The 23,454-nt window shown below is 45.1% G+C and overlaps 1 protein-coding gene across 4 annotated transcripts; it reads right to left on the bottom strand.

The window, feature by feature from the left end:
* Positions 1 to 309: 309 nt before the first annotated feature.
* Positions 310 to 4,595, bottom strand: LOC125539663 (factor of DNA methylation 1-like). 4 transcript variants are annotated; one of them, XM_048703167.1, is made up of 8 exons: positions 4,572 to 4,595; positions 3,303 to 3,361; positions 2,827 to 2,991; positions 2,419 to 2,621; positions 1,968 to 2,162; positions 1,651 to 1,866; positions 1,308 to 1,552; positions 310 to 650 (listed from the first exon to the last, which is right to left on the bottom strand). In XM_048703167.1, the coding sequence occupies exons 3-8, from the start codon at positions 2,984 to 2,986 to the stop codon at positions 644 to 646; spliced, it is 1,026 nt and encodes a 341-aa protein (XP_048559124.1). In that variant the 5' UTR covers positions 2,987 to 2,991; positions 3,303 to 3,361; positions 4,572 to 4,595; the 3' UTR covers positions 310 to 643. The 4 variants fall into 4 exon arrangements, with proteins under 4 accessions (XP_048559124.1, XP_048559122.1, XP_048559125.1 ...); XM_048703165.1 differs by lacking the exon at positions 4,572 to 4,595 and adding an exon at positions 4,440 to 4,515; XM_048703168.1 differs by lacking the exon at positions 4,572 to 4,595 and adding an exon at positions 4,440 to 4,515 and having other exon boundaries at positions 1,968 to 2,159.
* Between the last annotated feature and the right edge of the window lie 18,859 nt (positions 4,596 to 23,454).

The raw sequence follows: 23,454 nt of genomic DNA, 5'->3' as shown, positions 1-23,454 counted from the left end.
TGCAGAGGCGAAGGCTAGGAATCATGAGATGATGAGAACGGCGATGAATCTCAAGGATCCAAAGTAAACTCCTAGTCCTCATGTTCTCTTTTCATTCGTTCTTTTCATCCAATTGCTTACTTTTTCTTCTGAATTTTTTCAGAATTTATGTTTGCAAGTTACCATATTTTTCATGTTTGCAATTCAAAATTTATTCAAAAGTGTTTGTAGAAAATTCTCGCAAGCTTTGCTGCTACTAGATACCCAACGGACTTGAAACATGATAATGACAACCATGTTGGTGCATGCAATTCAGCAAGACTTAAAGAGTTGACAACCTAAACATGCAAGCACACTTGCTCTGTGTTTTGAAATCCGAATGCAGGAATTTCAAATATCAGAGTAGCATTGTTTTAGATAGAGGTGAGCATAAGGTAGAACGGTACAGACAGTCATAAGCTACAACTTGGTCCAACAATATGAAAAGGGCTTTCCCCGCAAAAAAAGAATACGAAAAGGGCTTGCTCTCATAGTTTCCCCTCTCTTGCTACAGCCAGGTTAAGAATTACTCAAAGCACACTCACAACAGTTTTGCTGCTTAACTACTACTAAGGGGGGTCTGGCAACCTCTTTTCCTTGCTAGTGCATCTTGCAGGAGCCATCACTAATTCCTGCATGACAATACAAAGGGAACCAATGAGCTCAATGATCGGTACAAGTAAGCTGCTTTGGTGATTTCAGTAGCACAGATGCACGTTTGCTTAGAAAGCGTATCGACTTTGACCCTAGTTTCTTGTTTAAAGGATAAAGGAAACTTTTGTTTAGACAAAGCAAGCTTTCATTGCTGTAACAGAAAACTGTTTCAGGAAAGAAAAGAAAAAACAAACAATGATCTGATGTTTTTGCCTACCTGCATCACACAAAAAGAAAAGAAAATCATGACAGGGCACACCAAGAACTCAGTGTGGAGTTTTTCTTTGTTGCAATGATCTGATGTTTCATGGATCACCAGGTCAGGCCTTAATCTGCCTGTCTGCATCACCGAAACATTTACCTTGAGATTTCTAAGGTGGGTGTCAACGATTCATGTGCCATATAGGCTGATGTTCTGATGCCGCGAGATTCATCACAAATAAAATGATAGGCAAAAAGAAAGAATCTAGGGAAAATGAAAGGCTCTCAGATGATTAAAGATCAAGTAAATGCCACACAGGTGATTGAACACAAGCGTATGGGTATGGTTGAACTAGAAGCACAGTAATGTATGCGTTCAGCTGCCATTCAGATCCTATCATCGCCAAAATGAAAAATCAGCTACATGCATGTACCTGCGAGTCTTCCTGCGCTTGACCACTGTGAGTTCTTGCACACGATCGGCCATGTACTCAGTACACTCCGTTAGGGTGGCTTTCCGGTCCGCCCTGTAGTTCCATAGCTCATAGACGGTGCTCCTGTCGCCTAGGCAGTTGTACTCTTTCATCTCCATCAGCGCATTGATGACAGCTTTGTAGGGGCCTTCTCCCCATTCCTTCTTCAGTTCTTGCAGCTTATCATCATTGACATTCAGAACCTCCTGACAATGCAGCAGCACATGATCTTTTAATGTCGATAATTGGTCAAACACAACTGGTCAGATGCCAAGAAGCTTTCCACAACTGTCAATTGACATACCTGATGATTGCCCTCGACCGTGACCATGTTGAAGGGATTCCAGCTTACGTCAGTGATCCGCTGCTGCCACAGTGAGTACAGCTTACTAGACGCATCAGCGGCTTTTGTTGTACGGAACTTCTCAGCGCAAGCAATCTCGAACGCCTTCACATTCAGTTTGCCCATTTCCTTTATCCCGATGATCCGCCCGCCGTATTTATCGATTTCAAGGAATTGCTGGAACAATGACTTACATGTCACATCGGCTACCATATCTATGAACTATGCAATATCTATCTACATATATCTGGAGAAATATTCCATGGCTCTGAGCAAACCTTGATCAGATGTTCACGCAGGGCCACCACGTCATCATCTGTGTTTGGTGGAACAACTGAGGTTTGGCCAACAATGGGGTTGTTTACCAGCATGCTCCCAGGACGCTCTTCTGCCAGGTCAGACTTGTGAGCATCAATTCCCAGAGGACCTTGAGAAGGCACTTCCTGGTGCCTCATTGATCTTTTCTGCCCCTGCTTCGTACCAAAACTTTTATAAGCAAGACATGGTTTATCAAGGACAAACAGTAGACAGAAAGGAACCTACCAAGTTACATAGACTGAAGATATTTTGTTTTTGCATATATGTAGACTACAACAAAAGATATATAACTCCTGAAGGTGTTAAGTTGCATGGCATGGCAATATGATGAACAGATAAAAAATGTAGAAAAAATAATGAACAGATAACACTGCGAAACCAACACATTTTACTATACGTTGGTGTGATTACCTTACTATTACTAGGCTGGACATGCTCAGAAGCAGAGCAATTCAGTAGCTCAGGTAGATTTTGCTTAGCTTCCCAGTCTTGAAGCTTCTTCTTTACAAGCTCCAGCTCCTTTTTACTGAGAGAGGTCTCCGCGCTTCCTGCTGCAAGCTCCTTGTTTACTTCCACAATCGTTTTCTTTGCCTCCTCAAGTTCATCTTTCAGTGCTGCCAAAACGTCCCCAGTTACCATGACATTTTCACATCAAAACTGATATTTTAGCACTAAATAGTCCAAGACTGAAACAGATGCACGACAATGATGAAGCTTCTCAACAATGTGTTGTGACACATGCCAATGATCACAAGAGTTATCGGGGTCCTATAAGAAACTAATTTGGAAATAGAGAACCATATGAAAGAGATTACAGACCACGATAATCCTGCTGGAGCATCTCCTTTTCTTCCATGACTTCACCAACAACAGCCTTGATTTCCATGTACTCGAGGGCAGCATCCCTATGATAGCATATCTTGGACTCAAGCTTTGAAACCAATGATCCAGCGCGGGCCATTGCCATGCCCTCAGCCATAAAGTCTGCAGGTCCAGTAGCCAACAGAGTATCACGGCATTTACACACCATGCGCACAGTTCCACAGCATATCATACAAGTTATACTTCTAGAACTCTAGTACGAGTCTTTTCTAAAAAAAGACTTCTAGTACGAGTGTTGTTGTGGTGGTTAGCTATGGCTTTTATCTGACAGTTTGTGCCTCCATGAGTTAAAATTCAGGTGCTTATGTAGAAAAAAGGAGTACTTAAAGTGAATTTTGAACATGAGTAAAAATCAGGGAGTAATGCTAGAGATACACTGATGAGATCCAAGAAACAGGCAGAGAAGACCTCACCTTAGCAAATGGAGCACGCCGAGATGGTAAGAACCAGCACCACTGTCCTTCAAACTGGTCTGCAAAGGGAAACGGTTAATCAGGTGAGTGAAGGGATTTGTGCAATTAGCACCCCACAAAACTGAAATCTAGTTGCCCTGTATGTAGGAGTACTACCCAGAAGAAACCCATAAAACATAGCAAGAAAACGAAAATTTCTCCAACATTCGAAACAAGAAGAAAACAAAGAGAGTCGCAAGATCTAAACCTGCTCTTTCAGACACGCATCCCAAAATCAAAAGTTTAGAGTTTCGAAGAAAAAAAACACTAAATTCAGGAAAAATGCTTTCTTCCAAGCCTCCAAAAAGAATAGAACTTGCGCCGGGTGAAGTACTGCCTAATGACAAGAATGCAGTGTGTTTTTCCCCCTTAGAATAGCAGGGGGGGGGGGGGGGGGGGGGGGGGGGGGGGGGGGGGGTAAATGTCACAAAGTGAGGGCGCTCCGTTTACCACCCAAAAACAGAGATCGGGGAAAAATCCATGGGGGTTATCTTTGGTCCTCTGGGAACGGCATTGGCGAAAGAAGTAAAATCATCTGGAAATCGCACAACAAATGGAAGGCTGGGACGGCCTGACCAGACCCCAAGCAGCAAGAACAGTCATACTGAAAGGGGAGTAGTACTGTACTTCCCCTGGCATGTACCCAGAAGAAAGCATAAAAAGCAAGAAAACATGTTCTCCAGCTTTCAAGACAAGAAAAAATCAAAAGGAGTCGCAAGATCTGAACCTGCTCTTTCGGACAAGCATCCCAGAATCAAAAGTTTAGGGTTTTCCACGGAAAAAAAACTAGGTTAGAAAAATGTTTTCTTCCAAACCTCCGAAAAGAACATTTGCTGTGCTCTCTGGGAAAGGGTCGCCTTTGACCACCCAAAAAAACCAGAGATCGGGGAAGAAATCCACGGGGGTTATCTTTGGTCCTCTGGATACAGCATTTGCGAAAAAGGTAAAATTATCTGGAAATCGCACAACAAATCGAAGGCAGCAAGAACAGTCGAAAACTCGCTCAGAATAAGGTCCGCACAGCGAGAAATCTGCACCTTAGGACGCACAAGAACAACTGCGAGGCCAGAATAGCAAGCGAAAGGGAAATTGCAGTACCAAATGTTGGGCCTTCCTTGCACACCGGGGGGGGGGGGGGGGGGGGGGGGGGGGGGGGGGGAGAAGACGAGACAGGACACAAGAGAGACTCGACGAGCAGGACGCGGTGATTTTGGGACAGAGCTTGGGTACCTCTCCTGCCTTTGGGTGAGTGACATGTGGGCCGGCCACTTGCTGGGCCCGCTTGTCATTGACACAAACGCATCACTGAAGCTCGGTCGGTTATTTTGGGGCCGGGTGTACTGCCTCGTCACCCTGTAGGACTCCGTGTTCACAGGTTTGTTGCTTCTTTCGGGTGGGAATGTGTGGTGTGGAGGAGTGGCTTCTTTTCTCACTGCGCGATGGAGGTGTGATTCTTTTTATTTTAATAAAGTGCAGTGTGTGCATGTATTCCAAAAACCAAGCTTTGTAAAGTTTGGCTAAGTCTACACAGAATATATTTATATCTATAATGCCAAATAAATATCATTAGATAATACCAACTTTCTGATTATTTTAGAGCAACTACAATGGGGCGACCCATTTTGTCCGCCTGCATTCATTTGGGGCCGCGCGGACAAAAGTGGATGCCCAACGCGCCGAACCAAACACAAATCGAGTACGCCTGGCGTCCGCGCCGATCCATTTCCGGCCCAAAATTGCGCCTGAAATGTGTCGGCGCGGACGAAAACGGACGCGCCGCGCGTCTCCTCGGTGTCCGTCGCGGCCCCACTTGTAGGCCACCCAACTACCGCTCGTCGTCTAATTTATGACGACCACCGACGATGGGCCCGCTAGTCAGCCAGTGGAAGCGTCCTTTTTTAACCACGCGTGCGGCGGGGCCGGCCTCATCCACTTCCGTCCACATCTGGCCCCCACCACCCTCTTGTGCTTCCTCGCCGGCGACACCATCAAACCCTAGCAAGCAATTGGCCTCTTCGACATCAGCTGCGTCAAGGGTAAGTGCACCCGCGGTGCCTCATCCTCCCGTGCTCCTCCTCCCCCTCCTCCTCCGCCGCCGGCGCGTGTCCGCCCAGGTTGCCGATGTCTGCACATATCGGTGCACCAAGCGCGGTGGCACTGGGAGTACAGGCAGCCGCTGCCCTACCCCGACATCACGCTGCCGCACCGCTGGCACCTGGATCCGCACCAGATCCCGGTGTCGGCGGTTCCGCGAACCTGCTACCTCTTGAGCTTGCGTTGGTCTTTCCCTTGAAGAGGAAAGGGGGTGCGGCAAAGTAGAATAAGTATTTTCCTCGGTTTTGAGAACCAAGGTATCAATCCAGTATGAGACAACGCGACAAGCCACCGAATACCTGCACAAACAAACACCAACTTACACCCAACACGATAAGGGGTTGTCAATCCCTTCACGGTTATTTACAAAGTGAGATCTGATATAGATGGATAAACGGTAAAGTAATATTTTTGGTATTTTTGGTTTATGGAACGGAAAGTAAAAGATTGCAAAGAAAGTAAATCGGAAACTAAAAATATAGATCGGAAACTTATATGATGGAAAATAGACCCGGGGGCCATAGGTTTCACTAGAGGCTTCTCTCAAGATAGAAATTATTACGGCGGGTGAACAAATTACTGCCGAGCAATTGATAGAAAAGCGTAAAGTTATGACGATATCTAAGGCAATGATCATGAATATAGGCATCACGTCCGTGTCAAGTAGACCGAAACGATTCTGCATCTACTACTATTACTCCACACATCGACCGAGTCTTGCCTGCATCTAGAGTATTAAGTTCATAAGAACAGAGTAACGCATTAAGTAAGATGACATGATGTAGCGGAATTAACTCAATCAATATGATGAAAACCCCAGCTTGTTATCCTCGATGGCAACAATACAATATGTGTCGGTTCCCCTTCTGTCACTAGGATCGAGCACCGCAAGATTGAACCCAAAGCTAAACACTTCTTCCATTGCAAGAAAAAAAACCAATCTAGTTGGCCAAACCAAATCGATAATTCGAAGAGACTTGCAAAGATATCAAATCATGCATAAAAGAATTCAGAGGAGATTCAGATAATATTCATAGATAAGCTGATCATAAATCCACAATTCATCGGATCTCGGTAAACACACCGCAAAAGAGTATTACATCGAATAGATCTCCAAGAACATCGAGGAGAACATGGTATTGAGAATCAAAGAGAGAGAAGAAGCCATCTAGCTACTAGCTATGGACCCGTAGGTCTGTAGTAAACTACTCATGCTTCATCAGAGAGGCAATGGTGTTGATGTAGAAACCCTCCGTGATTGAATCCCCCTCTGGCAGGATGCCAGAAAAGGTCCCTAGATGAGATCTCACGAGTGCAGAAGGTTGCGGCGGTGGAAAAGTGGTTTCGTGGCTCCCCTGGAAGTTTTCGGGGTATAAGAGAATATATAGGAGGAAGATCTATGTCAGGCGTCACCAAGGGGCCCACAAGGTCGGGGGGCGCGCCCTACCCCCTGGGCGCGCCCTCCACCCTTGTGGCCGCCTCATGGCTTGGCTCTTCTGACTTGCACTCCAAGTATTCTAGGTGTCTTCTGGTCCAAGAAAAATCATCGCCAAAGTTTTATTCCGTTTGGACTCCGTTTGGTATTCCTTTTGTGCGAAACTCTAAAGCAAGAAAAAAACATAAACTGGCATTGGGCTCTAGGTTAATAGGGTAGTCCCAAAAATCATATAAAATAGCATATAAATGCATATAAAACATCCAAAACAGATAATATAATAGCATGGAACAATCAAAAATTATAGATACATTGGAGACGTATCAGGACCCAGCGGGCGCACGATGAGGAGGTGCGCAGGCGCCGGGCGCAGCGGTGAATGCCCGAGTATGCCACTGACTCTCCCAACTAGGAGGCTTGGTTTACCCTCGAACAGGAGGAACAATGGCGGCTAGGCGTTGACGCCAACCCGCCGCCGTTTCCACCGTCGCCCCCGCGGGTAGAGACGGAGGAAATGGAGGCGGAGACAGAGTACCAAGCCACCCTCGAGAAGGCCCTGCAGCACGCGTTGGAGGCTAGCCGGCTCGAGGAGGACGCGCATTGGGATGGGCTGGAGCAAGCCCTTGCCTTGTCGGCGGCGGGGGCCTCCGTCCACACCCCGCTCTTCGTCACGCCTCCGCCACCGCCGCCACCTGTCCTCGAGCCCAAGCCGGATCTAGAGCCGACGTGGAAGCGCTCCCCGACCCCACCCACTTGGCCGGAGGAGGCCTACACATGGACCGACCAGTACCGCGAGTGGGTGAGCGCGCCTTCGGTCCACTACGCCGCGACGCCGGAGGAGGCATGTTGGGGAACGCAGTAATTTCAAAGAATTTCCTACGCACACGCAAGACATGGTGATGCATAGCAATGAGAGGGGAGAGTATCGTCTACGTACCCTCATAGACCGTAAGCGGAAGCATTATGAAAACGCGGTTGATGTAGTCATACGTCTTCACGATCGACCGATCTAGCACCGAAGGTACGGCACCTCCGCGATCTGCACACGTTCAGCTCGGTGACGTCCCACGAACTCACGATCCAGTAGAGCTTCGAGGGAGAGTTTCGTTAGCACGATGGCGTGATGACTGTGATGATGATGCTACCGGAACATGGCTTCGCCTAAGCACCGCTACGATATAACCGAGGTGGATTATGGTGGAGGGGGGCACCACACACGGCTAAAAGATCAATGATCAACTCGTGTGTCCATGGGGTGCCCCCCTCCCCCGTATATAAAGGAGTGGAGGAGGGGGAGGGCCGGCCCTCTCTATGGCACGCCCTAGGGGAGTCCTACTCCCTCTGGGAGTAGGATTCCCCCCTTTCCTAGTAGAAGTAGGAGCCCTTCCAAGTAGGAGTAGGAGAGGAAGGACGGAGGGGAGAGGGAGGAAGGAAAGGGGGCCCGGCCCCCTTCCCAATTTGGATTGGACTTGGGGGCACGCCTCCCTCTTTTCCCTTCCCTCTCCTCTACTCCCCGGGGGGTTCCGGTAACCTCCTGGTACTCCGGAAAAATGCCCGAACCACTCAGAACCATTCCGATGTCCAAATATAGGCTTCCAATATATCGATCTTTATGTCTCGACCATTTCGAGACTCCTCGTCATGTCCGTGATCAAATCCGGGACTCCGAACTACCTTCGGTACATCAAAACACATAAACTCGTAATACCGATCATCACCGAACGTTAAGCGTGCGGACCCTACGGGTTCGAGAACTATGTAGCCATGACCGAGACTCATCTCCGATCAATAACCAATAGCGGAACCTGGATGCTCATATTGGTTCCTACATATGCTACGAAGATCTTTATCCGTCAAACCGCACAACGGTATATGTTGTTCCCTTTGTCATCGGTATGTTACTTGCCCGAGATTCAATCATTGGTATCTCAATACCTAGTTCAATCTTGTCATCGGCAAGTCTCTTTTCTCATTCTGTAATGCAACACCCCGTAACTAACTCATTAGTCACATTGCTTGCAAGGCTTGTAGTGATGCGCATTACCGAGAGGGCCCAGAGATGCCTCTCCGACAATCGGAGTGACAAATCCTAATCTCGATCCATGCCAACTCAACAAACACCATTGGAGACACCTGTAGAGCACCTTTATAATCACCCAGTTACATTGTGACGTTTGGTAGCACACAAAGTGTTCCTCCGGTATTCGGGAGTTGCATGATCTCATAGTCATAGGAACATGTATAGTTATGGAGAAAGCAAAAGCAACAAACTAAACGATCATCGTGCTAACCTAACGGATGGGTCAAGTCAATCACATCATTCTCTAATGATGTGATCCCGTTAATCAAATGACAACTCATGTCTATGGTTAGGAAACATAACCATCATTGATTCAACGAGCTAGTCAAGTAGAGGCAGACTAGTGACACTCTGTTTGTCTATGTATTCACACATGTACTAAGTTTCCGGTTAATACAATTCCAGCATGAATAATAAACATTTATCATGATATAAGGAAATATAAATAACAACTTTATTATTGCCTCTAGGGCATATTTCCTTCAGTCTCCCACTTACACTAGAGTCAATAATCTAGATTACATTGTAATGATTCTAACACCCATGGAGTCTTGGTGTTGATCTTGTTTTGCTCGTGAGAGAGGCTTAGTCAACGGGTCTGCAACATTCAGATCCGTATGTATCTTGCAAATCTCTATGTCACCCTCCTTGACTTGATCGCGGATGGAATTGAAGCGTCTCTTGATGTGCTTGGTTCTCTTGTGAAATCTGGATTCCTTTGCCAAGGCAATTGCTCCAGTATTGTCACAAAAGACTTTCATTGGACCCAATGCACTAGGTATGACACCTAGATTGGATATGAACTCCTTCATCCAGACTCCTTCATTTGCTGCTTCCGAAGCAGCTATGTATTCCGCTTCACACATAGATCCCGCCACGACGCTCTTCTTGGAACTGCACCAACTGACAGCTCCTCCATTTAATAAAAACACGTATCCGGTTTGTGACTTAGAGTCATCCAGATCAGTGTCAAAGCTTGCATCGACGTAACCATTTATGACGAGCTCTTTGTCACCTCCATATACGAGAAACATATCCTTAGTCCTTTTCAGGTATTTCAGGATGTTCTTGAACGCTGTCCAGTGATCCACTCCTGGATTACTTTGGTACGGAATGCTACGGAATGCTACGAGAAAAATTCTTATTCAAGTATCCTTTTATGCTATTCAGAAATTCAGTATCATTTCCGATTAACAATATGTCATCTACATATAATATCAGAAATGCTACGGAGCTCCCACTCACTTTCTTGTAAATACAGGCTTCTCCAAAAGTCTGTATAAAACCATATGCTTTGATCATACTATCAAAGCGTATATTCCAACTCCGAGAGGCTTGCACCAGTCCATAAATGGATTGCTGGAGCTTGCACACTTTGTTAGCACCTTTTGGATCGACAAAACCTTCTGGTTGCATCATATACAACTCTTCTTTAAGATATCCATTAAGGAATGCAGTTTTGACATCCATTTGCCAAATTTCATAATCATAAAATGTGGCAATTGCTAACATGATTCGGACGGACTTAAGCTTTGCTACGGGTGAGAAGGTCTCATCGTAGTCAACTCCTTGAACTTGTCGAAAACCTTTTGCAACAAGTCGAGCTTTGTAGATAGTAATATTACCGCCAGCGCCAGTCTTCTTCTTGAAGATCCATTTATTCTCTATGGCCTGCTGATCACCGGGCAAGTCAACCAAAGTCCATACTTTGTTCTCATACATGGATCCCATCTCAAATTTCATGGCTTCAAGCCATTTTGCGGAATCTGGGCTCATCATCGCTTCCTCATAGTTCGTAGGTTCATCATGGTCAAGTAACATGACTTCCAGAACAGGATTACCGTACCACTCTGGTGTGGATCTTACTCTGGTTGACCTACGAGGTTCGGTAGTAACTTGATCAGAAGTTTCATGATCATCATCATTAGCTTCCTCACTTACTGGTGTAGGAATCACTCGAACTGATTTCAGTGATGAACTCACTTTCCAATAAGGGAGAAGGTACAATTACCTCATCAAGTTCTACTTTCCTCCCACTCACTTCTTTCGAGAGAAACTCCTTCTCTAGAAAGGATCCATTCTTAGCAACGAATATCTTGCCTTCGGATCTGTGATAGAAGGTGTACCCAACAGTCTCCTTTGGGTATCCTATAGAAGACACATTTCTCCGATTTGGGTTCGAGCTTATCAGGTTGAAGCTTTTTCACATAAGCATCGCAGCCCCAAACTTTAAGAAATGACAACTTGGTTTCTTGCCAAACCACAGTTCATAAGGTGTCGTCTCAACGGATTTAGATGGTGCCCTATTTAACGTGAATGCAGCTGTCTCTAAAGCATAACCCCAAAACGATAGCGGTAAATCAGTAAGAGACATCATAGATCGCACCATATCTAGTAAAGTACGATTACGACGTTCGGACACACCATTACACTATGGTGTTCCGGTGGCGTGAGTAGTGAAACTATTCCGATTGTTTTCAATGAAGTCCAACCTCGTAAAAAAAAAAAAAAAAAAAAAAACAAAAAAAAAAAAAAATGAAGACCAAACTCATAACTCATATTCTCCACGATCAGATCGCAGAAACTTTATTTTCTTGTTACGATGATTTTCCACTTCACTCTGAAATTCTTTGAACTTTTCAAATGTTTCAGACTTATGTTTCATTAAGTAGATATACCCATATCTGCTCAAATCATCTTGTGAAGGTGAGAAAATAACGATCCGCGCCTAACATTCATTGGACCACATACATCAAGTATGTATGATTTCCAATATCTGTTGCTCGCTCCATTGTTCCGGAGAACGGCGTTTTAGTCATCTTGCCCATGAGGCATGGTTCGCAAGCATCAAGTGATTCATAATCAAGTGATTCCAAAAGTCCATCAGCATGGAGTTTCTTCATGCGCTTTACACCATATGACCTAAACGGCAGTGCCACAAATACGTTGCACTATCATTATCAACTCTGCATCTTTTGGCTTCATTATGAATATGTGTATCATACTATCGAGATTCAAAAATAGACCACTCTTCAAGGGTGCATGACCATAAAAGATATTACTCATATAAATAGAACAACCATTATTCTCTGATTTAAATGAATAACCGTCTCGATCAAACAAGATCCAGATATAATGTTCATGCTCAACGCTGGCACCAAATAACAATTATTTAGTTCTAAACTAATCCCGAAGGTAGATGTAGAGGTAGCGTGCCGACGATCACATCGACTTTGGAACCATTTCCCATGCATCGTCACCTCGTCCTTAGCCAATCTCGCTTAATCCGTAGCCCCTGTTTCGAGTTGCAAATGTTAGCAACTGAACCAGTATCAAATACCCAGGCACTACTGCGAGCATTAGTAAGGTACACATCAATAACATGTATATCAAATATACCTTTCACTTTGCCATCCTTCTTCTCCGCCAAATACTTGGGGCAGTTCCGCTTCCAGTGACCAGTTCCTTTGCAGTAGAAGCACTCAGTCTCAGGCTTAGGTCCAGACTTGGGTTTCTTCACTTGAGCAGCAACTGGCTTGTGTTCTTCTTGAAGTTCCCCTTCTTCCCTTTACCCTTTTTCTTGAAACTGGTGGTCTTGTTGACCATCAACACTTGATGCTCTTCTTGATTTCTACCTCCGCAGCCTTTAGCATTGCGAAGAGCTCGGGAATCGTCTTATCCATCCCTTGCATATTATAGTTCATCACGAAGCTCTTGTAGCTTGGTGGCAGTGATTGAAGAACTCTGTCAATGACACTATCATCAGGAAGATTAACTCCCAGTTGAGTCAAGTGGTTGTGGTACCCAGACATTCTGAGTATATGTTCACTGACAGAACTATTCTCCTCCATCTTGCAGCTAGAACTTATTGGAGACTTCATATCTCTCAATCCGGGCATTTGCTTGAAATATTAACTTCAACTCCTGGAACATCTCATATGCTCCATGACGTTCAAAACGTCGTTGAAGTCCCGGTTCTAAGCCGTAAAGCATGGCACACTGAACTATCGAGTAGTCATCAGCTTTGCTCTGCCAGGTGTTCATAACATCTGGCGTTGCTCCTGCAGTGGTTTGTCACCTAGCGGTGTTGACACATATTCTTCGATTGGTTTTGTGATTGATGACAACGTGTTTGCGGACTAATCGTGTGCTTTGAGTTCAGAGATTCATCCTTGGCACGAGACGATTTCTTCCCCTCGGAGTGTCATTCAAGACGGTGTAGCTCTTTCGTTTCTCTTTCGGTGTCTAGTTGCGTAGAGGGCACCGTACTATCAAGAGGGGGTCCGCTGTGGTATTGCTTGGGTGGAATCAACACGTACACTTCCGCTTCTCACCCTCAGAGCTCTTCCGCTTCATGGAGAGATCTTTTCTCTCTTGTGTGTCTTGTCTGGGTCCCAGCGGTAGTACCGTGCTACCCAGCGGTAGTACCGCTGAGGGGTCACAGCGGCAGTACCGCTCCAGCGGTAGTACTGCCGGTGACTCCGCAGCTGTACTACCGCTGGCCTTGGCCTACCGCCTGAAAGTGCAACTATCCCTAGGTGGTTTTGGTAATTCATAACAACATATAGCTCATTGAGCTAATGCTATTCCAAGATGATTATTTCAGGAAAGCTCAATGATTGGCATGGCATGGATGTGAAAGTGGAACCCTCAAAATGCTAAGGACAAAGGATTGGCTCAAGCTCAAAAGCTCAAGACTCTTCATTTTATATTTTAGTGATCCAAGATCACATTGAGTCTTTAGGAAAAGCCAATACTATCAAGGAGGTGAGGTGTTGCTTAATGAGCCTCTTGCTTCATGTGCTTAGTGATATGCTCCAAAACCCTCAACTACTTTCCCATATCCACATATGACCTAAACCCTAAGCCAAACTCGGTCCTACCGATTCTTTCTATCGGCGCCACCGAGTTTCACTTGTCATAAGCCACTGCCAAACCCTAGCAATTCGGTTCTACCGATAGGGATCTCGGTCTCACCGAGATGGGATTGCAAACTCTCTGTTTCCCTTTCGTAACTTTTCGGTCTCACCGAAAGAGCGGATCGGTCCCACCGAGATTGCAATGTAAACTCTCTGTTTCCTTTTTGTAACTTTTCGGTCTCACCGAAAGAGCAAATCGGTCCCACCGAGTTTGCCTGACCAACTCTCTGTTAGCTATTACCAAAATCGGTCTCACCGAGTTTGTGTAATCGGTCTCACCGAGATTACGTTATGCCCAAACCCTAACCATATCGGTCCACCGAGTTGCATGTCGTCCCACCGAAAATCACTAACGGTCACTAGGTTTACCTTTTCGGTCCGACCGAGTTTTTGATTCGGTCCCACCGAGATTGGTAAATGTGTGTAACGGTTGGATTTTGTGTGGAGGCTATATATACCCCTCCACCTCCTCTCATTGTGAGAGAGCCACACATTCCAACTCATTGTTCTGAGAGAGAACCACCTACTCATGTGTTGAGACCAAGATATTCCATTCCACACCATATGAATCTTGATCTCTAGCCTTCCCCAAGTTGCTTTCCACTCAAATCATCTTTCCACCAAATCCAAATCTATGAGAGAGAGTTGAGTTGTTGGGGAGACTATCATTTGAAGCACAAGAGCAAGGAGTTCATCATCAACACACCATCTATTACCTTTTGGAGTGGTGTCTCCTAGATTGGTTAGGTGTCACTTGGGAGCCTCCGTCAAGATTGTGGAGTTGAACCAAGAAGTTTGTAAGGGCAAGGAGATCGCCTACTTTGTGAAGATCTACCCTAGTGAGGCAAGTCCTTCGTGGGCGATGGCCATGGTGGGATAGACAAGGTTGCTTCTTCGTGGACCCTTCGTGGGTGGAGCCCTCCGTGGACTCCGCGTCTACCCTTCGTGGGTTGAAGTCTCCATCAACGTGGATGTAGGATAGCACCACCTATCCGAACCACGGGAAATCGTGTCTCCAATTGCGTTTGAATTCTCCAAACCCTTCCCTTTACATTCTTGCAAGTTGCATGCTTTACTTTCCGCTGCCATATACTTCTTTGCATGCTTGCTTGAATTGTGTGATGATTGCTTGACTTGTCCTACAATAGCTAAAATCTGCCAAGAACTAAAATTGGGAAAAGGTTAAGTTTTTATTTGGTCAAGTAGTCTAATCACCCCCCTCTAGACATACTTTCGATCCTACAAGTGGTATCAGAGCTTTGTTCTCCATTTGCTTTGATCTCCATAGCTTTTGGTGGTCATAGCCTTGGTTTCACAACCTAGGAGAGTATGGCGTCTAGCGAGGGAAATTATCACCGTAGAGGTCCTTACTTTGATGGTACTAATTTTGCTAGTTGGAAGCATAAAATGAAAATGCATATTCTTGGACATAACCCCGCCGTTTGGGCTATTGTGTGTGTTGGTTTGCAAGGTGACTTCTTTGATGGGAAAGAACCAAACCGTGAAGCTACCGCGGATGAGTTGAAGATGTTGCAATACAATGCTCAAGCTTGTGATATTCTCTTCAACGGATTGTGCCCCGAAGAATTCAACAAAATCAGCCATCTTGAGAATGCAAAGGAAATTTGGGACACTTTGATTGATATGCACGAAGGTACCGACTCCGTCAAGGAATCCAAGTTGGATGTGCTTCAAAGTCAACTTGACAAGTTCAAAATGAAGGATGGTGAAGGTGTCGCTGAAATGTACTCTAGGCTTGCTCTCATCACAAATGAGATTGCCGGCTTAGGAAGTGAAGAGATGACCGATAGATTCATCATCAAGAAGATTCTAAGAGCCTTGGATGGAAAATATGATACCGCGTGCACATTGATCCAAATGATGCCCAATTACAAAGATCTCAAGCCAACGGAGGTGATTGGAAGAATTGTTGCTCATGAGATGTCACTTAAGGATAAAGAGGAACTTCACAACAAATCAAGTGGTGCCTACAAAGCCTCATGTGAAGCCCCTACATCATTAAGTGAGAAACAAAACTTCAATGAAGAATTGAGCTTAATGGTGAAGAACTTCAACAAGTTCTACAAGAGTAGAAGCAAAGATAGAAGCTTCAAGTCAAGGTCCTACATTGACAAAAGATCTTCTAGTCGAGAGCGAAACTGCTATAGTTGTGGAAGACCCGGACACTATTCCAATGAGTGTACGGCTCCCTACAAGAGAAGAGAAGATTCTCCAAAAAGAAGAAGCAAAGAATCACCACCAAGAGAGAGAAGGAGTAGAGATGATCGTTATGAACGAAGATACTCACGGAGAAGCAAGGATTCGAAAAGGAAGGAAAATCATCAAGGAGCTACACAAAACGAAGACATCAAGCTCATGTTGGTGAATGGGTATCCGGCTCCGACTCCGACAGCCACTCCGAGAGAAGTTATCACTCCGACTCCGAAGATACTCAAGATGAAGGTGTTGCCGGTCTAGCACTTGTGTCAACCAACTCCTATGACATATTTGACTCACCAAATGAAGGAATTGGAAGATGCTTCATGGCCAAAGGTCCTAAGGTAACACACCCTGAGTATGTTGATTTCAATAGTGATGAAGATGACTTGTTAGGTGATGATTTGCTTGTTGTCAACTCTAGTGATGAATACTATGATGAAACGTCAATTAATCATGCTAATCAAGATAAAACGAATGGCAATGATAATGAGAAGATTGAGGCTCTAACTAAAGAACTAAACACTCTTAAGTTAGCTCATGAAACTATCTTCGAAGATCATCGAGAACTTTTAAGAGCTCATGAGAAATTACGCTTTGAAAAGCTCAATCTTGAGCAAGAGCATGAGTTCTTAAAAGCAATCAATGATGATCTCCGCAAGAAAAGTTCTTCTTACATTGCCAAGCGTTTACTCTTATCCACTTACATGCCTCAAGTCAAGTCTAGTAACAAGAACTAGAAAGATTCTTCCTCTAGCAGTAACAATGATCATGCTAAATCCAATATTGTTGCTTCTAGTAGTTCTCTTGATTCCACTAATGATTCTCTTAGCCAAGTTACACTTGAGCAAGAAAATAGCTTATTGAAGGGAATTATAGAGAAAGGAGTGTACAAAAGCCTTGCCGGGAGTAAGCAATTCGAGGAAATTGTGCGCAAGCAAGGAATGCACCGGAAGAATCAAGGTGTTGGTTTTGAACGAAAGTTCAATGCCAATGGAGTTGAGTGGGAAGAAGATCAATACCCCAAGACAAAGTTTGTTCCTCAACAAGAGAAGTATGATACTTCTTTCAAGGGGACACAAGCTCAAGATGATCTTCCACCACAAGACTACAAGCAAAAAGGCAAGGACAAGCTTCAAGAGGAAATTGATGCATTTGAAGAAGCTCCTAAGACCTTAGTCAAATGGATTCCCAAGACTACTTCAAGTTCCACTTCATCAAGTACGACTACAACTCCAAGGATTCCCATCAAGATGGTGTGGATCCAAAAGAAGAAGAACTAGAGAGTTCTTGAGGGTGACTCCGCCAACATACTTCACTCTTATCATTTTGGCAAGAACAAGTGCAATCAACTTCCACATCTTGCACTAGTTCAAGGAGTCACAAACCCTCTTGTTGGTAAGACAAGGGACAAGGTAACCTAAAAGTTTTCATGGACATCATCTTGTGTGTGCATCACTCTATGTCTATGGATATCCTTGTTTGTTCCTTGTGGGACTAACCCATGTAGGTATTGAAAGTGCAATTCACTCAAATGGATAGCTCCAAGTGATCTACATCAACATTGAGCATCCACATCTTCAACATCTACATGAAGTCATCATCGACAAAACCCGAGGTTAGTTCATCCCTCTAAGGGGGGATATCACATCTAGGGGGAGCTTTACTCTAAGACTTGAGCTAAAGCAACTCTAAAGATGTGAACACAACAATGCTTTATGTAAAAGTGGTAACCCCACTTGAGCTTAAACGATGAGTATGACCTATGATCAAGTGTTCTCACTTGACTCCTAAGTCAATATACTCATATATAGATGACCTTGTCATTGCAAATTGCTTGATAGATGCTAGAATTGGTTGTGCATGCCTTGTCACATATTTCATTTGGCATCTTATTGTGTGAGCATGCTGGTTGCATATTTTACTCATTCGAGGACATCCACTTGTTGTTTTGATTGTTTGGTTTTATTTCCTTTTGCCAAGTGGATGGACAAGAATGCCTAAGAACCTCCTCTAGCTACCTATGCTTTTCTCGTCTCAAACTCTATTCATGCTACATCACAAAATTTGATCAAGTCAGATTCGAACCACTCTGTGTGAGGAGCGCTCGGAGTCCCCGATTCGTCATAGACTTAAACTTCCAAAACCTCTTTATGATTCTCGGTCTGACCGATACCCTACTTTCGGTCCTACCGAGATCATTAAGTTGATCTAGGTTTTCGATCTCGGTGCAACCGATTTGAACAATTCGGTCACACCGAGTTGCAACAACTGTATACAGTTTTGCATCTCGGTGCCACTGAGTTATTCCACTCAGTCACACTGACAGGGTCGGGCTATATACAGTCACGGGCAAAAATTTGGAAATTTCTCTGAACCCCTTCGCCCGCGCGATAGCCTGCTCTGCCAACTTGGTCTCCGGATCGTCTCCTCGCCGCCAGCCGCCTCCAGTCGCTGGTCTCCGTCGCCGTCAACGGAAATTCAACCCCGCCGTTGCCGCCGTAGCGAGTCTCCGCCGAACTAGGGTATGGACTCGATCTTTGTGCTATTCCCCAATCCGATTCTTAGCACATTGTGATCATCATGATTCTTGCCACGTTTGTTAAACTTCTATCCAGTCAATGAACTCATAGATTAGGTTTAATTCAAAAATTTTAGGGTTAGGTTTCCGCCGAAACCATCTCGGACCCACCGAGTTGAAAAACTCGGTCCCACCGATTTGGCTTATGCCATTGCACAAGTGAGACTCGGTCTGACCGAGAATTACTTATCGGTGTGACCGGTTTTGGAACTCTATGAAACCCTAGCAGTCTCGGTGCCACCGAACTGTGACTCGGTCTGACCGAGTTCACTAGTTTAGGTGCCAAAACTGTTTCGGTATCACCGAGTTTAGAAATCGGTAGATCCGAGATGCTTTCAGTGGGAAACTAAAACTAAGTTTTTGAATTATTCTTTTGCAAAAATCTCTGCATTTTGTGATGCTTATCCACTCTATCTCATCTATAACCTATTCACAGGGTCAGCAGTCAGAGTTTGCATCATGTCAGACCAAAGTGATAGCCAGAACTTGTCAGAGCAGCAAGTGCAGATGAGTGAGGGCACTAGTCCCTCAAGTTCCTCAGATGATGGTAGCAGGAGCACCCCTAGCAATCTGCCTAAAGCTGCCACAAGACAGAGAAAGAAGAGAACCTCAGACTCAGAAGATGAGGATTATGTGGCAGAAGAGGAAGCAACTTCCAAGAGAGTTGAGCCAGCACAGGGCATAAAACCAGGGATGAAGATCAAAAGGCCAGCAGGCAGGCAGCCTATGTCAAAGGCAAGAGCTTCAACTGAGAAGCCCACTCCCATTGAGCCAGTTGCTGCTGAAGGCAAGAAGAGGAAAGAAAGGGTGAAGAAAACTATAGCCAGAGTGCTTGGCAAGGCTTCCATCATGGAAGATGAGGAGGAAGAAGAAGAGGTAGCTACACCGGCACCTAAGGCACCCAAGCTGATGGGTGATGCCATAAGAACAGGGGCAGCTGCTTCCAAGGCCAAGCCAGCTCCAAAGCCAAAGCCAAAGAGGAACACAAGAAGCATCCCAGCTACTGAGAAGAACAAGGCCCCAGTGCCTGAAGCTGCAGAAGAAGAAGAAGAGAATGTTCTTAGAAAGCTCAAGCCCAAGATCCCAGACCACAATGATGCTCATCCTGTGGCTGAGGATATGAAACTCAGGAGAGATTCAGGGCTCCGGAAGTGGAGAGAAGCAGACCCGTATGCTTCAAGGAGAAGGACTGCAGTTGACTACAGGTTTCACACCAAGGAGCAGCAAGACTTTTATGAGACAGTGCTGCTAGACAAGAAGCCAATTGTCTGTGATATGAGATGGGTTGATTGGCAATACATCAAGGACAACGAAGAGTACTACCCTGGAGTGCAGGACAGCTTCAAGGCATGTGGAGTAGAGGACTTTGTTGGGCAGAAGCTCACAAAGTGGAACGAGGAACTCATCATGCAGTTCTACTCCATAGCCCATTTCTATCCAGATGGCAGGATTGTATGGATGTCAGAGGGTACGAGGTACCAGTCTACAGTTGCTGAATGGGCTCAGCTGATTAATGCCCCAGAAGAGCATGACGATGACTTGGACATTTATGCCAAGAAGAAGATGGACCACAACTCAATGTCAAACATGTACAAGGAGATTCCAAATGAAGCACTTGATACTTTCAAGTTTGGCTCAGTACACTATCTTCTGTCAGGGCTGCCAACCATCAACTGGATTCTTAGGCACACCCTATTGCCCAAGTCTGGAGATCACAAGATGATCAGGGGCCACGCGATCAACTTGCTTCATATATTTGACGTGCCACAGAAATTCAAAGTCATGAGCCTTATGATTGAAACAATCAAGAGGGCAGCAGCAGACCAGAAGAGGAGCTGTGGATATGCCCCACAGATTCAGGAGCTCATCAACTCTAAGATGGGCACGGGGATATACTTATTGGACAAGGAACACCTGCCCATCCGTCCAGACTTTGAAGATAATCAAGTGGTCATGACTGAGAATGAGCCATCATCTGCCCAAGCACAAGCCAAGAAGGAGAAGGCGAGGAAGGAGAAAGCTGCCAAGATGCCTACTCAAGAGGAGGCATCTGAATATTTCCTGAAAACCAAACAAGAGCAGCTTGGTTACTTGATTGCATCCACCCTGCGGATTGAGCAAGGACTAGCCACCCTAACTCAGAACCCGGCAAGCTTAGAGAGGATCATGGAACAAAAGTTCTATGACTTGGATGTCAAAGTGACAGAGATTCAGACTGCAGTGGAGCAGCTCCAGGATGACATGCAGGAGAGGAGAGGCAAGACTACAACTGATGCCTTTGCCAGAGTGCCACGAGGTCCGAGGTCGTCTACAGTGCCAGTTGCTGACCCCAGAGCCACCACGTCTGCACCAGCTACAGCCTCAGTTCCACCAGCTCCAGCGTCCACTTCAGCCTCGACTCCGACCACGTCTACAAAAGGCTTCGTCCTTGGAGTGCTCCAGACTCCACCACCACCTGAAGATCAAGCCTGAGTGTCGACTTAGCACTATGCATTTTCTAGGAACTTTTTGGTAACTTGTTGCCAAAGGGGGAGAAAATGTATAGATCATAGGCTTCGAGAGAGAGTGTTGCTTTTAGTGTTGCTTTTATTCTCTCTTGTTTTATTTGGTGGTTTTTCGAACTTTGTTTGCTTTTGTGTGAGATACTATGTCATTGCTCATGAGACATTGATGATCATGTGTTTGATCATAAGCTACACTTAATGTTTGCTTAATATTATCATCTTATCTATCTTATGTGATCATTCACTATTCTTGGTGATGAGTGCATGTATTTCATTCTTATCATTTTAAGCGCTCCACCAAGATGTATGTGACATGGAAGAGTAACCCATGACTCTAACTCTTTGTGCATTTGCAGTCCAAAGCAAATTTTAAATATGCACAAAATTAGGGGGAGCTCTTACTTGTCACATACTTCTCAAAGCGACGATATATTTCATGCTTATTATCATTTGTCGAAGCTTTGATCTATATGTTGTCATCAATTACCAAAAAGGGGGTTGAAAGTGCAACTATCCCTAGGTGGTTTTGGTAATTCATAACAACATAGAGCTCATTGAGCTAATGCTATTCCAAGATGACTATTTCAGGAAAGCTCAATGATTGGCATGGCATGGATGTGAAAGTGGAACCCTCAAAATGCTAAGGACAAAGGATTGGCTCAAGCTCAAAAGCTCAAGACTCTTCATTTTATATTTTAGTGATCCAAGATCACATTGAGATCTTTAGGAAAAGCCAATACTATCAAGGAGGGATGAGGTGTTGCTTAATGAGCTTTGCTTCATGTGCTTAAGTGATATGCTCCAAAAACCCTCAGCTACTTTCCCATATCCACATATACCTAAACCCTAAGCCAAACTCGGTCCTACCGATTCTTTCTATCCGGCGCCACCGAGTTTCACTTGTCATAAGCCACTGCCAAACCCTAGCAATTCGGTTCTACCGATAGGGATCTCGGTCTCACCGAGATGGGATTGCAAACTCTTTGTTTCCCTTTCATAACTTTTCGGTCTCACCGAAAGAGCGAATCGGTCCCACCGAGATTGCAATTTAAACTCTCTGTTTCCCTTTTGTAACTTTTTGGTCTCACCGAAAGAGCAAATCGGTCCCATCGAGTTTGCCTGACCAACTCTCTGGTTAGCTTATTACCAAACTCGGTCTCACCAAGTTTGTGTAATCGGTCTCACCGAGATTACGTTATGCCCAAACCCTAACCATATCGGTCCTACCGAGTTGCATGTCAGTCCCACCGAAAATCTCTAACGGTCACTAGGTTTACCTTTTCGGTCCGACCGAGTTTGTTGATTCGGTCCCATCGAGATTGAAAAACTGTGTATAACGGTTGGATTTTGTGTGGAGGCTATATATACCCCTCCACCTCCTCTTCATTCGTGGAGAGAGCCATCAGAACACATACACAATTCCAACTCATATGTTCTGAGAGAGAGAACCACCTACTCATGTGTTGAGACCAAGATATTCCATTCCTACCATATGAATCTTGATCTCTAGCCTTCCCCAAGTTGCTTTCCACTCAAATCTTCTTTCCACAAAATCCAAATCCTATGAGAGAGAGTTGAGTGTTGGGGAGACTATCATTTGAAGCACAAGAGCAAGGAGTTCATCATCAACACACCATTTGTTACTTCTTGGAGAGTGGTGTCTCCTAGATTGGCTAGGTGTCACTTGGGAGCCTCCGACAAGATTGTGGAGTTGAACCAAGGAGTTTGTAAGGGCAAGGAGATCGCCTACTTCGTGAAGATCTACCGCTAGTGAGGCAGGTCCTTCGTGGGCGATGGCCATGGTGGGATAGACAAGGTTGCTACTTCGTGGACCCTTCGTGGGTGGAGCCCTCCGTGGACTCGCGCGACCGTTACCCTTCGTGGGTTGAAGTCTCCATCAACGTGGATGTAGGATAGCACCACCTATCCGAACCACGGGAAAAACATCCGTGTCTCCAATTGCGTTTGAATTCTCCAAACCCTTCCCTTTACATTCTTGCAAGTTGCATGCTTTACTTTCCGCTGCCAATATACTCTTTGCATGCTTGCTTGAATTGTGTGATGATTGCTTGACTTGTCCTACAATAGCTAAAATCTGCCAAGAACTAAAATTGGGAAAAGGTTAAGTTTTTATTTGGTCAAGTAGTCTAATCACCCCCCCTCTAGACATACTTTCGATCCTACAGCCTCGACCTCCGCTTCGATGGAGAGATCTTTTCTCTCTTGTCTGGGTCCCAGCGGTAGTACCGTGCTACCCAGCGGTAGTACCACTGAGGGGTCACA

Source organism: Triticum urartu, chromosome 2 (genome assembly GCF_003073215.2).
Source record: "Triticum urartu cultivar G1812 chromosome 2, Tu2.1, whole genome shotgun sequence".
NCBI classification, from domain to species: Eukaryota; Viridiplantae; Streptophyta; class Magnoliopsida; order Poales; family Poaceae; genus Triticum; species Triticum urartu.
The sequence above is the reverse complement of the archived record's forward strand: the minus strand, read 5'-3'. Positions and strand labels throughout refer to the sequence as shown.

Excerpts from the sequence above, each read along its gene's own strand:
- LOC125539663 (XM_048703167.1), bottom strand. The coding sequence starts at position 2,986 with ATGGCTGAGGGCATGGCAATGGCCCGCGCTGGATCATTGGTTTCAAAG. Across the intron at positions 2,622-2,826 it reads GCTCCAGCAGGATTATCGTG|CACTGAAAGATGAACTTGAG; the intron begins GTCTGTAATCTC and ends ACGTTTTGGCAG. Across the intron at positions 1,553-1,650 it reads CGGTCGAGGGCAATCATCAG|GAGGTTCTGAATGTCAATGA; the intron begins GTATGTCAATTG and ends CTGCATTGTCAG.